This window comes from Siphateles boraxobius, unplaced genomic scaffold, assembly GCF_051911475.1.
Source record: "Siphateles boraxobius isolate OS27281-9 unplaced genomic scaffold, OSU_SipBor_1 53, whole genome shotgun sequence".
Lineage (NCBI taxonomy): Eukaryota > Metazoa > Chordata > Actinopteri > Cypriniformes > Leuciscidae > Siphateles > Siphateles boraxobius.
In genome coordinates this window covers 7,677,130-7,693,998 of record NW_027509175.1, presented here as the reverse complement: position 1 = coordinate 7,693,998, position 16,869 = coordinate 7,677,130, and the positions used below count along the sequence as shown (strand labels likewise).

At 37.7% G+C, this 16,869-nt stretch overlaps 2 protein-coding genes across 5 annotated transcripts in view; one reads left to right on the top strand and one right to left on the bottom strand.

Annotated features, from left to right (window-relative positions):
* elfn1b (extracellular leucine-rich repeat and fibronectin type III domain containing 1b) overlaps positions 1 to 16,869 on the top strand; it is a 127,783-nt gene that overhangs the window by 71,529 nt on the left and 39,385 nt on the right. The gene's annotated exons all lie outside the window — the stretch shown is intronic.
* On the bottom strand, positions 1,152 to 11,364 carry LOC143714199 (UDP-glucuronosyltransferase 2A2-like). 4 transcript variants are annotated; one of them, XM_077205268.1, is made up of 5 exons: positions 11,106 to 11,364; positions 9,328 to 9,396; positions 6,382 to 6,506; positions 3,191 to 3,344; positions 1,152 to 3,003 (listed from the first exon to the last, which is right to left on the bottom strand). In XM_077205268.1, the coding sequence occupies exons 4-5, from the start codon at positions 3,192 to 3,194 to the stop codon at positions 1,406 to 1,408; spliced, it is 1,602 nt and encodes a 533-aa protein (XP_077061383.1). In that variant the 5' UTR covers positions 3,195 to 3,344; positions 6,382 to 6,506; positions 9,328 to 9,396; positions 11,106 to 11,364; the 3' UTR covers positions 1,152 to 1,405. The 4 variants fall into 4 exon arrangements, with proteins under 4 accessions (XP_077061383.1, XP_077061384.1, XP_077061386.1 ...); XM_077205269.1 differs by lacking the exon at positions 9,328 to 9,396 and having other exon boundaries at positions 11,106 to 11,242; XM_077205271.1 differs by lacking the exons at positions 3,191 to 3,344; positions 6,382 to 6,506 and having other exon boundaries at positions 11,106 to 11,336.

The window sequence follows — 16,869 nt, the reverse complement described above, 5'->3', positions numbered from 1 at the left end:
TTACAGTAGTACTCAACACTGATTACTGTCAGACTTTCAATATCCTTCATCACTTGAATTAATTATAACTATTTAATTTTAAAGAACAGCCACCACCAATCAGACTTCAGCACCTCTCTTTATACTTTGAGATCGTTCTGAGGTTAAATACAGATTTCTGGATGAAATGATTTTAAAATTTCCAGCACTGGGATGCATTTTTTATCACATGCCATGATGGCAAATCTCAGACAGGTTGTAAAAGCTTTTAGCGGCAATGTGGATTGATGTAATTGGCCAAAGGGGAGCATTGCAAATTCAAACGAGAGCCAAACAAAAGCATCAGAATAGCATCATTTCTAAATGGCCTTTAAATGGCAGGAGGAGGCGCGTGCACATCGAAAACAGGCAAAGCAACAAATTGAAGTTATTCAACATATCCTAGCTTTTTACAGAAAATATTCAGATGTAACCCTTTTTGTAATTGTTAACATTTTCATAAGTAACTGTAATTGAATTACACATTTTTTCCCCAGTAACTGTAACAGATTAGTTACATTTATTTTGTAATTAAATTACGTAACACTGTTACATGTAACTACTTCCCAGCAGTAGGCCAATCTGTGTAGCTGCAGTGACGTTAGCAGTGTTGTTGCAAATAACAAGCATGATGTGGAACAGTTATGTCATTGTGGTATAAAATTCTTGCAACAGTAGAAGAAAAACTAGATTTTTGCATTTTATTATAAATATGTGAGTGGTGTTTGCCTGTACACATCATATACTTCAATATCTTATAGCCTAAACTTCACTTTGCCATTTAATGGATATGGGTCAAGTCAATGACCCAAGTCAGCACTTCTGTAAGGGGTTATATTATCACTTGTTACTCACCTGCAAAATGGAAGGCAAGGCATTAAACATCTGACTAGGGACTAAGAAACAATTATGTACAGTTTTTAAAAGTTTTGTTTGTATACATTATATATATATATATATATATATATATATATATATATATATATTGTCCAAATGTTATGTTTCAATTCGAAAGTTTAATTCGTTTGTTCAGCACATAAATATGAAACAGAAACACTAACAAATAACATTACAATCAAATGCATGGAGATGGTAAAATAATAACATACAGTAAAAGAAAAGGAAAACTTAAATGATAATAAAATCAAACATGACTTTATTGAAATAGAAAGCATGAGAGAGCTGACATAATTCATATATGAAATATAGAATAGGTTCTAAAACAATAACACAACTAAAAACATGTGCAAAAACCAATAAATCAACATCTATAGATCACCATTTCAAATGAATATCATAATGATTGAAAGCTTTGGTCATTAATATACAGGAAATGTCTGACCTGAAGTTGCTTAATATCTGAGTAAAAATAAAAAAGTAAAGTCATTCACTTTTGTTTTTTTGTTTTTCTCATGCATATTCTGCAGCAGAAATACTTGATAACCGCATATATAGTCAGGATTATGAGTGACACAGCAGAAAGCAGGAACAGAATGACATCAACAGAGTGATAAGAGTACCAGGGCATTTTGTAAGAGTCTGTGCGCAAGTGAGCGGCACCTTTGTGCCTCATAACAAACTCAATCCAGAAGATGGCGTTGTCCAGAGGCTTCACTGGGACGTCCTTGTGAAGCCTCGAGAGCCTCTGCATGTTCTCCCGATAAGAGGGCTCATAAAGGACCTCTTTGACAGTTTTAAGGAAGGAGTCCTTATCCACTGTGGCAAAGTCTACATTCTTGGCTACACCCTTTACTCTCATTTTAGAAAGATTATCAGGCTGGTCAAAAATCAGCCCAAATCCAATGATTGGTACCCCGTGGTAGATGGCTTCTTGAATTCCATTGGTTCCTCCATGTGCCACAAAGGCTCTGGTCTTAGGATGACCCAGAAGATCATTCTGAGGCATCCAGTCCATCATTAAAGTGTTGTTTCCTAGTGCAGATGGTCTCTTTCCTTTGTACCTCCAGATGATCTTCTGTGGAAGTTCTGCAAAAGCTTCAGCAATTGCCTCTGCCACATCATCAGGAAGCTGACCAATGAGAGTGCCCAGAGACATGATGATGACACCATGCTCCCCAGAACTCTGCACAAAGTCCTCCAGATCTTGTGGAAGAGGCTTTGATGGCTTGCACTGAAAACCTCCCATGTAGACGATGTTTGGCATAGTGGGACGCGGGAATTCAAAAATAAAATCAACTCTATGGAGCCAAAGATCAGCACCCTGAACTAAGGTAAGGAAGGACAGTCCTGGGCCAATGAACCGTTCACAAAGAGCATTATAATGTGGAGCAAACAGGAAAGCGCCTTGTGATTCAGCTACAGTGTACATCACTACATTCTTCAGTCTTTGGAAAAAGCTCATGCGGTCTGATAACTCCACCATTGGAAAAGGAATATAAGAAAGAGGAGAAGGAGCTATTGCAAAATGAGCTTCACTATACATTGTCCAACGGACATTGTAGACAATGGGCAGTTTCAGAAAATGGCCCAAAAGGACGCCTCCAAACAAGAGTGGATCTGTAAGGAGCAAATCATACTTGGCATCCCTAAAGGACTGCATCAGCTGCTGGTCTTCCATCATACTGTTTATCATCTCACTTTCTATTTTCGTCAACTCAAAAGTACTTGCCCACATCTCTATCTCCAGCTTGAGACGAGCCCAGATGGAACCTTCTCTCAGAATTTTCATGAGTCTGAATGCAAAGGTCTCAATGAATTCTTCATCAAATCCTCCAGGGGAACTTATGGTGATTGATGTGTAGTGAAGAGAGAATTCTTTGATGTACCAGCTGTCTGCCATCCGGATGACTGTAACATTGTGACCTTTGGCATGAAGTGCTTCGACCAAGATGTTCATGTTGACCCAGTGACTGCCATCCACAGGAAAGACAAGAACCTTCCCGCTCTGAACAACTGGGATAGTCGTCAGCAGGAGGACTATCCAGATTTGGCCACATGACTGAAAAATCTGTTTGTTCATGGCACCTGTGGTAAAGCGAGGGAACAAGAGTGATCCACTGAAAGACTTGAGCATGTCACATTATATTTGTAGAAACAATTTAAAGAAAGACTTAACCATTTGATATTTTACAGTTGAATAAGTCTGGTCAACATTAGGAGCTATTGCTCCTTTGATCCATATGCTGTTCCATACCAAGAAACATGTTCTTACCCATGAAAATGTAGACCACAAAATCATTACCAGAACCACTTTGTTGAGTGTAAGTTAGACTTGTAGTCAAGACCGCCTAAACCGAGACCAAGACACTACCAAGACCAGAGGGTATCGAGACCAAGTCGAGACCAAGACCGAGACCAAGTCGAGACTGGAGGAAAAAAAAAACAGACTAGTGTACAGTGTTGTTGGGAAAGTTCACTTTCTACATGAACTAGTTAAAGTTCAGTTCAAAATTTTTAAAATGAACTAGTTCAGTTCATACTTTAAAATTTTGAACTAGTTCATTCATTGTTCTTTTTTTCCATATGTTGCAGCGAGCTATTATTTTTCAAAATGATTGCCACAACCCATATAAAACTACAGACAGCAATTATTTTATCGGCGGGCAAAGTTTGAACAGAAATGTAATACTTTTCCCATCCTCACCGACCTTGTAATAAAACTCGTTTAAATGATCATACGACGCTTCCTTGCTGCATTTTGTTTTGATCACGCATGCGGCGGTGTGACGCTGGTGGCTGGTGTTGCCACTACATATTAAGGCCTGTTTATGGTGTATTTTAGCCGGGTTTTCGCCTGGAAGGCTCTATAGAAATCTGGCACCCTATTGAACGAAGTTTAACTGAGAGCGCGCCGTGCACCGTTCACAGACACCAGAATGAACGAGTTCACAGTAACGTTCACCAGTCAGTAATACAGTACGATCAGTTCACGTTCGCCCAAAATATGAACATATTCAATGAACGCGTTCAGGCACAACACTGCTAGTGTACTCTCTATTCTGGTGACATCACAAAACATAATGCATTCGTTCTGGTGACATCACAAAACATAATGCACACAAACGTGTCCCTGCTTGATATACTACCACTGATGAACATAATCGGTTTTAATGAGGAAAAAAAAACTATACAAGAAAAAAAAGCTATACGAGTGCGGATTACAACCCAGAACCTCTGACACGGTTGGCGAAAATTCTACCACTGGACCATTAAGATATACATTGCTCAAACAGGCGAAACGATTCACACGAAAATTCAAATACTGTTGCATTATCGAACGTTGGTAAATCCCCCGACCACTATGTCGGTCTGAGCAGAGGTGGAAAGTAACGAATTACATTTACTCGCGTTACGTAATTGAGTCGTTTTTTTGTGTACTTCTACTTTTTTAAGTAGTTTTTAAAATCTGTAATTTTACTTTTACTTAAGTACGTTTTGTTTGAAGTATTGTACTTCGCTATATTTGAAATCATATCCGTAACGGAGTAAAAAATAATACAAGGGAGAAAAAAAATCACACTCCGGAAACTACTGCATTGATTGAAGGGCGGGAGAACAAACGCGCAAAAAAGGTGACGCAGACCCAGCTGAAGCTGCAAGCGAAGCGCCCTTGAATTCTTATGAAGCGAATTATGGCCAGTATGGAAATACTTTGGATGTAGAAAAAAGTGTGGTTGTCCTCGAGGAGATATCCAATTTGCAAAAAATGTGGACACAAAGTAGCTGCAAAAGGAGAATACATAGGACACCATCCCCCTGCAGATAAGGGTATGTCCCGATTATAACTTAAGGCGAATGCAGGGCTGCCAACTCTCACGCATTGAGCGTGAGACTCACGCAATTGACCCAATTCTCACGCTCTCACGCCACACCCCCGATTTCTCATGCTGAAGTGTCAACCCGGTCGCTCAAATGCCTGAAAGATGAGTTTATCTATATATCTACCTGTTGAGCCACTTGTGATCGACTAGTTAAACCGCAAATTAGTTAAAATATCCAATAATCTATCTAGAGCGAGCGTGCAAGCGAGACCGATATTGTGCTTCAAACCGCGCGCGCGCACGGCAGAGAGGTAAGCATATGGCGGCAAATCAATGCCAATAATAACCGAGCGCACAACTGATGTTGGAGCGCGCGGTAAATGACTTTCGCGAGAGAATAACAGATCTACACGCGAGGAAACGGGAACTCGCGAGCTCATTCATACTCTGCGCGCGCTCATGACATCTCCTCTGCTATGGCGGCAAATAAATGCCAATAATAATCGCGCCATATAAGCGATCGAGAGACCTTGCGTATATATATATATATTTTTTGTCCATTGTTTAATTTAGTAAATCTGTTGTTGGAGCTCTTCCCCAAAAAATAAAAGGAAACAAGTTTAAATTTTCATTTGATTACCACCGTTTTTGATAATATATTTGGATTAAATCATAAAAAAAACATTAATTTTCTGAATAAAATACATTTCATAGGACTATATTATTCTTAAACATTTTAATAAATTATTAATGTTAAAAATAAGTTGTTAATCTAATTCATTATCAATTATTGAATTGAATTGATTCGTTTTATTGAAATTTTAATAAACACAACAAACAAATGGTTTCAAGTTTGTTATAATAAAAGCATTCGTTCAACCCCAAAAAAACCTGTTTTCTTTAATTTAATTGTCATTTTAACTGATGATAATAATAATAACGATAATTTTATAATACCGTTTATTTATTTAATAATTGATTAATACTGTAAACCGTGATATTTTCTGAGACGTTATCATACTGTGAAAATCTCATACCATTACAACCCTACACGGGAGAGCCCCCCACCCCACCCCGCTGTTAAAAAAGTAACTCATAGTAACTTTTACTTGAGTCAATTTTAAATGAGCTACTTTTTACTTTTACTTGAGTAGATTTTTATACCGGCAATTTTACTTGTACTTAAGTCAAGTGAAGTCAAGTCATCCTCATTTATATAGCGCTTTTAACAATATAGATTGTTTCAAAGCAGCTTTACAGAGATAAACATATAATTTAAGGTAACAGAGATTGGTTTGGTTTTATAGTGGTTCTTGAAAAATGTTTTTTCCAGCTAAAGTTAGATTTGATTGATTCACTTCCGTCTAAATGATCATTTGTTATTAAATTAGGGGCCGCTAAGAAGACACCGTTCTCTCTAAACAGACTTTAAACGCAAACCTGTGATAGACGCTGATGGCATTCACATGCGCATTAAGAATCGATTCTATAGTTATGTGCGTTTGAATATATGTGCGCAGGTTTGTAATTCCTTACAAACCATGCCTAAACAAACTACTTGTCTTGTCTATAAATTTTGATGCAGAATTGTATTTTATCTTATCACTTTGGGTAGGTACGCGAACCGAAAAATTCCACACACTTTATCTGTAGAGTGGTATGGGGATCCTCCATAGGGAGAGGCTAGTTGGCACTTCAGCACTGCATTGTCATCAGGTCCAGGCGAAAGTCCTTCGTCAGATCTGGAAACGGCCTGGATCCGGCAGGCTGCGGGAAAACCTCAGGATTAACAAAGACACTAAAATTAGCGTAGATGCCATTCTTCTTATGATGTAACGAGTACATCAGGATTTAAGGGAAGTGTTCCCAGTTCCGGCTGACCTAATCTAAGCAGCCTCATATTGAATTATAGAAGTCTATAGAGTGTTATGTGAATGCTAGGTCAAAGAGATGTGTTTGTAGTCTAGCTTTGAACTGACAGACTGTGTCTGCTTCCCGGACAATGTTAGGAAGATTGTTCCAAAGTTTTGGTGCTAAATAGGAAAAGGATCTACCGCCAGCAGTCGATTTAGATATTCTAGGTATTATTCACTGGCCGGAGTTTTGAGATCGCAATAGATGTGAAGGACTATAATGCGTTAAGAGCTCGCTCAAGTACTGTGGAGCTAAACCATTAAGTGCTTTGTAAGTAATCAGCAATATTTTTAAATTTATACAATGTTTAATAGGGAGCCAATGCAGTGTTGACAGAACCGGGCTAATATGGTCGTACTTCCTGGTTCTGGTAAGAACTCTAGCGGCTTCGTTTTGAACTAGCTGTAGTTTGTTTATTAAGCGTGCAGGGCAACCACCCAGTAGAGCATTACAATAATCTAGCCTTGATGTCATGAACGCATGAACTAGTTGTTCTGCATTTGTCAATGAGAGCATATGACGTAATTTCGATATATTTTTAAGATGTAAAAATGCGGTTTTACAGACACTAGACACGTGACTTTCAAATGAAAGATTGGTATCAAAGAGCACACCCAGGTTCCTAACTGACGACGAAGACTTAACAGAGCAGCCATCAAGTGTTAGACGGTATTCTAGGTTATTACGTGTGGAAGTTTTTTGTCCAATAATTAGAATCTCTGTTTTTTCAGAATTTAGTAGTAGGAAATTACTAGTCATCCAATTTTTTATATCAACTATGCATTCCGATAATTTTGTGAATTGGTGAGTTTCGTTAGGTTTGGAAGAGATATAGAGCTGAGTATCATCAGCATAACAGTGAAAGCTAATTCCATGTTTCCTAATGATATCTCCCAAAGGTAGCATGTACAGAGTGAACAGCAGCGGTCCTAGTACTGAGCCTTGTGGTACGTCATACTGAACTTGTGATCGATAAGACATCTCTTCATTTACTGCTACAAACTGATAGCGGTCAGATAAATATGATTTAAACCATGCTAATGCAATTCCACTAATGCCAACATAGTTTTCTAGTCTATTTAAGAGAATGTTGTGGTCAATGGTGTCAAATGCAGCACTAAGATCAAGTAACACTAATAGAGAGATACAACCACGATCGGATGATAAGAGCAAATCATTTGTGACTCTAATGAGAGCAGTCTCAGTACTATGGTGCGGTCTAAATCCTGACTGGAAATCCTCGCAGATACCATTTCTTTCAAGAAAGGAACACAGTTGTGAGGATACTGCCTTTTCTAGTATCTTTGACAGAAAAGGTAGATTTGAGATCGGCCTGTAATTGACTAATTCTGTAGGATCAAGTTGCGTTTTTTTAACAAACGGTTTAATCATAGCCAGCTTAAAGGTTTTTGGTACGTATCCTAGAGACAAAGACGAATTAATGATGTTAAGAAGAGGATCTATGACTTCTGGAAGCATCTCTTTCAGTAGTTTAGTCGGTATAGGGTCTAACATACAGGTTGTCGATTTAGATGAATTAACGAGTTTGCAAAATTCTTCCTCTCCTATGGCAACAAATGAATCAAATTTTACCTCAGGGAGACTATAATGCACTCCCTGATGTGATGCTGTAGTAGACGGTTGCATAGTTATAATTTTGTCCCTAATATTATCAATCTTATAAGTGAAGAAGTTCATAAAGTCATTTAAAGTTCATTTAAAGTAATGTAATCGTCTGGTTTTAGCCAGGTTTCTGTCATACACAGCACATCTAGGTTATAATCTGAAATCATATCATTAACTGTGAGCGCTTTTGAAGTAAGGGATTGAATATTCAGCAACCCAAGCTTTATCGTTTGCTCATCTGTATTATATCTATTTTTTATTTGTTGAATATCAATTACATTTTTAACCTTAGATCGGTTTGGAAGTTTTTTGGATTTCCAAATTCGGGGAACAGACACAGTCTCTATATGATGATATCTAGGTGAAAGAGGCTCTATGTGATGGGATTTATCTGACCTTGGTGACGCGAGGCCGCTAGCAGACGGTCGGTTTAGCCAGTTTGTCTGCTTCCTGACCTGAGCCCCAGATTGTCATGTGATATTCAACAAATAAAAAATAGATATAATAATATAATTAAGTAAAATTTCATGGAAGTAGTAGTACTTTAACTTGAGTAGAATATTTTATTACTCTTTCCACCTCTTGGTCTGAGACAGCGAAACCTAGACAAGACAGAGAGGTCCGAGACCAAGACAAGACCAAGACCAAAGACCGTCAAGGCCGTGACAAGACCGAGACCACATAAAAGTGACCGGTCTCGAGACATACATCACTAGTGTAATGTAAGTCAAAGAAGTACAAGCACAGCTTACTCTCCTTCAGCCTCAATGTGCATGCCAAGACATAAATACTATAGTATGTGAGTGAAGGGTCATTCAGTCTTTATAGATGAAAAGAGCATTTCCATGCAGAGGTCTAGTTAATGAGCTACCATTCAACGTTACAACTGTGGGACAGTATCAGATTCAGAACTCCTTCATCTTCATCTCTGCCCCAGTTCTTTCAAATTCAAGTATTTTTACTTAACATTTACATTTATACATTTGGCAGAAGCTTTTATTCAAAACAACTTGTATTAAAGCTATATATTTATCAGTTCATGTATTACCTGGGAATTGAACCCATGACCTTGGTGTTGCTAGTGCCACACTCCCCTGTTGCTCTGTTCTACTGCATACTTGCATGTAAAAAATAAATAAATGAAAGCATTACTAAATTAAACACTTTTTCATTATAATATGAAAATAACACCCAAGCAGAAAGTAGCCTATATCCAAGCTTAAACTAACTGAAAAAAAATTCAATAAATTCCCTTTTTTTTCTTGATGATAAGAGTAAATTGATATCCCATGGTAGATGACACTTTGGCTTGGAAGATCTTCCATAAGATTTTTTTTTTAACCTTGACTGGAAGTCTGCCCAGTTTATATTATATGGCTCTCAAATATTTTCTCTCAGAAAACAGGCCCATGAAAACGTGACATGCTAAATCATGGTCAAGTTGTAACATAAGTCACCGTTTATTCTTCTTTGGCCCTTTTGTTCACTCCCACTACAGTTCTGTTGTACATGCATACTGCAGTGGGTGAGTGAAAGTTCATGTTTTCAAGGACCAAAGGGTATTTAACTAGAGATATGGAGTTATATTTCAAAGTACTCTTTGATGTATTCAGTGTGCTCAATAGGAGCAAACAGCCAATGGAGTAAAGCATGTCTTTAGCAGATCTTTAGTTTATCATATTGTCTTTTACCTTGTACATATTTAACCGTGAAAATATACAGCTTGGTCAAGTTGAGTAGTAGACTTGATAGTTGGGCAGCTGCTTTGGAGGAACATTATAGACAACAAAATATGAAATGATACCCAAGTACACTTTTGCCACTGATAGCATAACAATCATCTGTGCTTGCATATTTCTGAAAAGTACCAGCTGCCTCTGGAAACAACCATTTTCCAACCATCAATGTTTTTTATATAAATAATAATAAAAATAATAAAAAAACAATATTCTAAGAACACTGTCACTTCTTCCCTTTTACAGTTTAACTGTGATATTAAAATATTTGCAACATTGGGCTACATTCTGTTACTTTGAGATACTTTGAACAGCGCGATATTGGTGGGGGATTTTGATTAATTCCAGTGAATACAATCTCTTTATTTTCGCTAAAAGGTATAATTCCATTTTGTTCACTGAAATAAATCAATCCGATTCGTTCTTTACTGTTGATTATTAGTTAAGCCATTAGGTGGCGGCAAGTGAGTGTTATGAGTGAGTTTAAAACCATCGAATCAAAGAGTGTCACTACGAGACTTGTGTTCCCCAAAAACGACAACAGAGAATTCAGCTGTAGGCTACAGTCTATATAGCCTACTATTACTTTTGCATTCATCATTCTTCCTTCGTTTCCTCGCTTATGTGAACGACACTGATTCACGTGACGTTCGTTCAGTAATTGTGTCCAAACGTTCCACATTCGTTCAGTAGATCTAACCACAGTCGCAGAGAATACATAAGTTCATGCTAACCTTAAATTCATTCTTTTGAAACAAAACAGGAAAGCGATTGAAAAGGAGGGGATGCGTCAAACGAAAGATACGAGCGAGTGAATGAAAGTAGGCTACATGAGAACGATTCGTTCAATTCAAAGATTCATTCAAAACCATACATGCTTCCACGAACTAAATACCAAAGCAGCGCAATTTGAAATAGCTAACTAACACCTTGCACGACGCCGGGCAATGCAAAAAACGATGGATTTCACATGCCACCACTGACCAGCATACATAACACGTTTAGTCACAATGTGAAAACTTATAGCCTACGTAGAACACTCGCACTTATTTACTGTTTGCCTACTAAAAAAATCAACATGAGAACTCACCGGAGGCGCGATGTCAGAAGAAACTTTCACAACGTCCAAACAACTATGTCCTGCAGCTTTTTACTTAAACACGTTTTTTCCTTCAGCCAGAAATATATTTCCCTTTTTACTGAAAGTGCCTTGGGCACCTCCCATATGACAGATTTACAGGATATGGTTCTGGTTACATAAAAGGTTATAGAAGGGTCTGATAAAAGGACTGTAGTGAGTCCTACTTGTCTGCGGATCAGAAGCTATTTCATGCATTTACATGCATATCAGCATTTTGAATGACACTTTACACAAAGTCTGATCTGAAGAACAAACATGGCAAGTTTAAACAGCTCCATTATTCATACAGAAAGAGAGAATGTTGTAGGCTACACAGAAAATGCATTTAGATATAGCCTAAAACTCAAATTTGCACCCTGCACCTCTGTCCATAAAGTTTCAGTGATTTTTACAAACTTGTATGATAATGTTTGAGCCTGTACTTCAACTATCCTTTGAAGAAGTTTATCCATTTTTGCCATATGCTGTCATTACTATTTTTAGGCTTTGCCCTTTGACAGAAAAAAATATGTTGTGGTGACACTGACTACTTTAATTTGTTGGTTGCTGTATGTTGCCTTGAAAATTCACATAGTTCTAAGTTTAAGAGCTCTGTTGTATCTGATACTAATTCTTACAGCCTACTGTAATCTTGATGTATTAAAAAAAAAATAAAAAAAAAAATAAAGTCATGCCATTTTCATTTTTGTGCCATTATAGTGATGGTCAAACATAAAATGTCTTTTTTTTCCTCACATTCAGATGAAAATTAGCTTTTCTGCTATCTCTGGCACATTTACATTTTGAGTGTAAACAATTAATGTCAATTGATGTGCATTGTCCCTTTAAAAACATACAATAAAAAATAAATACAAATTCAGTAAGAATAATCAGGCTGCCTTATTTATGATTAGAAAAATCAGTCACAAAGCACTTTTCAAACACATGGTGAAAACTTTTTCAGCCCTAGTTTCACACAACTTAATGGAACCATACGCCACAAAAAGAGTAATTTAAATCATTTAATTTAAATCAGACTTCAATAGTATGAATGCCTTGTGGAAGTTGTGAATGCATGTAAAATTTAGAATAAAGATCAGAAAAATAGAATAATTTCCTTCATCGGTATGTATTCCAGTAAAACAACATCTGAACATCCTTTAAAAAAGAAAAAAAAGATTAATTTACTTGAGAAAAGAATATTGCATAAGACATTAAGGCTTGTTTTCACGTAATATATCTTGGACTTAGGCAAATTACCTTCCCTGCAATTGTTTGTCTTGCTTTAAGCATAAATCTAACCAAGTTTATTGAAATTTATGCTTTAAGAAAGCAGTCGGAGAGAGGGGTAAGATGAATAAATTTAATATAAGATATATTTTCTGAAAACAATTCTTAATATCTAATGCAGTTTTGTTTCTCATTTACATACTGTATATCTTGTTTTAAGGATATTTTAGAGGGAAAATAAGTCAAAAACACAGATTAAGAAACAGATTTTTGAAGTGAGTATATTATTTATGTAATTCTCTTTGGGAGAACCTTTTGCAAGCCATCATTAATTTTGCATTTCATGTTAATCTCTTTTCTGTACTTCTACTTTCTCCTCCTGATATCTCGAAATAATGAGGTATCACTCATTTCCGGTGATGTGATACTATCACCTATAAGCTTGAAATTCAGCTGGCATCCCTAGCTATCAATTAAAGCGGTATGATCTGCAGTAACCTCTGTTGATTAAGATTCTGCTGGTGTGTGGAGGGTTCCAAGTGGCGTAAAATTGGTTGGGGGCGGGTGGTGGATGCTTCGTTTGACTATTCAACAGATCTGATGCTTCTCCATGTGCTGTTTACCAGAACATTGTGTCATCTTTTTTTTGCCATGCAGTCGAAACGAGTGGGCAGATTTCACATAAATGTTGATATAGATGCATTTTCATATTTTTTGCAAATATAAAGCAAATCAAAAATGCACTGTACAACTCAAGAAAATTATGAGAAAACTAACAAAATTATCAAACAATTTGCCCAACAAACTTTGCAAATATACTTATATAATTGTATAAATTTGATTAAAACAACTTGCCCCTATCCCAGTATTTTTGTGCTTACTGTACCCTTCTGTGACTGGTCTGGAATACAAAAGAATATATAAGTGCAACCAGGAGGTCCTTGAAAGAAATTGTAGAACACTCTGTGAAGTATCGCTCACACAATGCAAACACATACGCCTGGAAACAAAACATACACACACTTTTGGCACAATTACAGCACCTGTTCTTCCAAACGTATGCTATCCCTGTGTTCTGCAAGGTTATTGAAACTGGATTTGATGAGCTTACCGATTCAATTTTATGCTTTTCTGGGTCACTGCAATGTAATGGCCAAGAGACGAATACATATGTGTGTGTGAAAGAATATAAGAGTAAAAATACAGTTAGAAGCTTACACAGACTGTATACCTCACACAAATGACCTACAAACTCGGAATAAATGCACCCACATTTTATACTGATTCAGACATGCTGCTCTGCATAGAAATGTAAATGTATCCACTCCTGTCCTTGCCAATCCCTTATATCCTCGTATTCTATGACATTCCCTTTTCTTTCCTCTTTCCCCTTGCCATCTCCAAAAATAACATAAAGAAACACTGAATGGATAGTCTATCAACAATTCTATAATGAATTACTCATGCCAATTCCAAACCCGTATGACTTTCTTCATACACACAAGAATCTTTCAACACAAAAGACTCTTCCAACATAGGCTCCTTAGAAAAATGTGCATACATGTGGGAACATTTCTGAATCATGATATTATGATGCTATTGCACATTTCATGAAGCTTTCAAACTGACATGTCCAGTGAGTGGCACTAAAAGCACTTTCAGTTGTATCCAAAATGGATGAATGTGAATCTGGCAACCTTTTATTATGTTGTTGTACATTTTGCGGCAGGCTAAAAGGCTAATACTCTATAACATGAAAATAACGTACCACGTACACTAAGCATTTGCTAAAGCAACCATGCCAGTTACCTGGCTTCTACAAGTCTTTTAGCTCTTCGTGATTCATGTTTCTTGTAGCCGAGTGTGCAGTGCAGTACCAGGTGATTCAGAACAAGTTTACAAGACGAATTCAGGTTAATTGGGACTCATTTTGCTATTGCGATGACTGAGGAAAAGTATCCCAATGACCTGAATTCACCCCTACGCCAGAAAAGCCATACATATGGAGCTGGTTAGGTGATGCAGAAGTCAAAATGTATTTGTTTACAAATCATGCACTATGGTAAGTGTTTTGAGGTCTTAACATGGTGCAAGGAACCATGCAAAAATAAGTCTTTATTTATTGATCATCTATAATAAGTTGTTGGTGTTATATTACCACTGGTATTCATTCCAGTTTGAAACTGCAGTGAATTGTATTTATATTTATACGCTTGGAGTTTGCAAAAGGATGTTTTTCCAATGAGCCAACTTTCACATAGATCTTTTCTACTCAATGACCATAGCTTCAAGCTTCAAAAGGACAAAAAGCACAATTAAAACACCATAAAAGTAGTTCATACGATTTAAACACTACTGGGAAGCCACATGATAGATTTGCCTGATCCATGGAAAGGATTTATGTGAACATTCTTCAAAATGAGGCCAAATGCAATAATGTAAAGTTAATAAGAATGAAAAAAAAAAGTGAACACAAAGATAAAACCTTTCTTTTTCCAGCAAATAGACACGTACATTCCCTTCCTGCTGGCACAGAAACCATTTGCTGAAATGCACAACCAGCTGTGAACTCATTAACCTGGCAATTAATTTGAACAAAGTTTATCTACACTATATAAGGTCACAGCAAAGATGGCAGTAATGTACCACAGTATGTCAAGTTAATTGAACAGAAAGACACCTCTCCATAAGCACCCTGATCATTTAATTACCACCAGTTAAAAGGACAAAAGAACAGTCACTGAATGGGGAAACACACAGAGAGAGAGAGAGAGAGAGAGAGAGTAGTGCGAAACTGAGACGACTCTCGATAATATGGTATTACATCTTTGACTGATCTGAATCTGACACTCAATAATGGATGGTTGGAATGAAAGACAACTAAATATCAAATTCCTATAATTGGTATCAATCCGCCTCATAGTTCATTAGCCATTTCACTGGCTGGAGTCAGACATTTCTAAAAAAAAAATTGACTGCCCTAAATCATTAAATACCATAATAAATTTGCAGATATTTCGGAAACATTTTAAGTTTATACTAGTTTCTCTGAAAAAAAATCAATGCTACAGCCAGTTATTCTGCTTTGAAATGAGCTTTCCATGTCGGAATGTCTGTTTTTGTTTTAGTCTGATCCCGCCCACTGCCAATTTACTAAATAGTATTTTGACACCCCTGGGTTGCCAGTTTGCGGAAAACTCAGCTTATAGCAGCCATGGATGCAAGCAAACGGACTGGGTCAGTATGTCCAGAGACATATTAAATGCAGGTAAATCAACTCCTCGCCTTCCTTCCACTATTACAGGTCCTTCTCCATAAATTAGCATATTGTGATAAAGTTCATTATTTTCCATAATGTAATGATAAAAATTAAACTTTCATATATTTTAGATTCATTGCACACCAACTGAAATATTTCAGGTCTTTTATTGTTTTAATACTGATGATTTTGGCATACAGCTCATGAAAACCCAAAATTCCTGTCTCAAAAAATTAGCATATCATGAAAAGGGTCTCTAAACGAGCTATTAACCTAATCATCTGAATCAACTAACTAACTCTAAACACCTGCAAAAGATTCCTGAGGCTTTTAAAAACTCCCAGCCTGTTTCATTACTCAAAACCGCAATCACGGGTAAGACTACCGACCTGACTGCTGTCCAGAAGGCCATCATTGACACCCTCAAGCAAGAGGGTAAGACAGAAAGAAATTTCTGAACAAATAGGCTGTTCCCAGAGTGCTGTATCAAGGCACCTCAGTGGGAAGTCTGTGGGAAGGAAAAAGTGTGGCAAAAAACGCTGCACAACGAGAAGAGGTGACCGGACCCTGACGAAGATTGTGGAGAAGGACCGATTCCAGACCTTGGGGGACCTGCGGAAGCAGTGGACTGAGTCTGGAGTAAAAAACATCCAGAGCCACCGTGCACAGGCGTGTGCAGGAAATGGGCTACAGGTGCCGCATTCCCCAGGTCAAGCCACTTTTGAACCAGAAACAGCGGCAGATGCGCCTGACCTGGGCTACAGAGAAGCAGCACTGGACAGTTGCTCAGTGGTCCAAAGTACTTTTTTCGGATGAAAGCAAATTTTGCATGTCATTCGGAAATCAAGGTGCCAGAGTCTGGAAGAAGACTGGGGAGAAGGAAATGCCAAAATGCCTGAAGTCCAGTGCTGCTTCTCTGTAGCCCAGGTCAGGCGCTTCTGCCGCTGTTTCTGGTTCAAAAGTGGCTTGACCAGGGGAATGCGGCAACTGTATCCCATTTCCTGCACACGCCTGTGCACGGTGGCTCTGGATGTTTCTACTCCAGACTCAGTCCACTGCTTCCGCAGGTCCCCCAAGGTCTGGAATCGGTCCTTCTCCACAATCTTCCTCAGGGTCCGGTCACCTCTTCTCGTTGTGCAGCGTTTTTTGCCACACTTTTTCCCTCCCACAGACTTCCCACTGAGGTGCCTTGATACAGCACTCTGGGAACAGCCTATTTGTTCAGAAATTTCTTTCTGTGTCTTA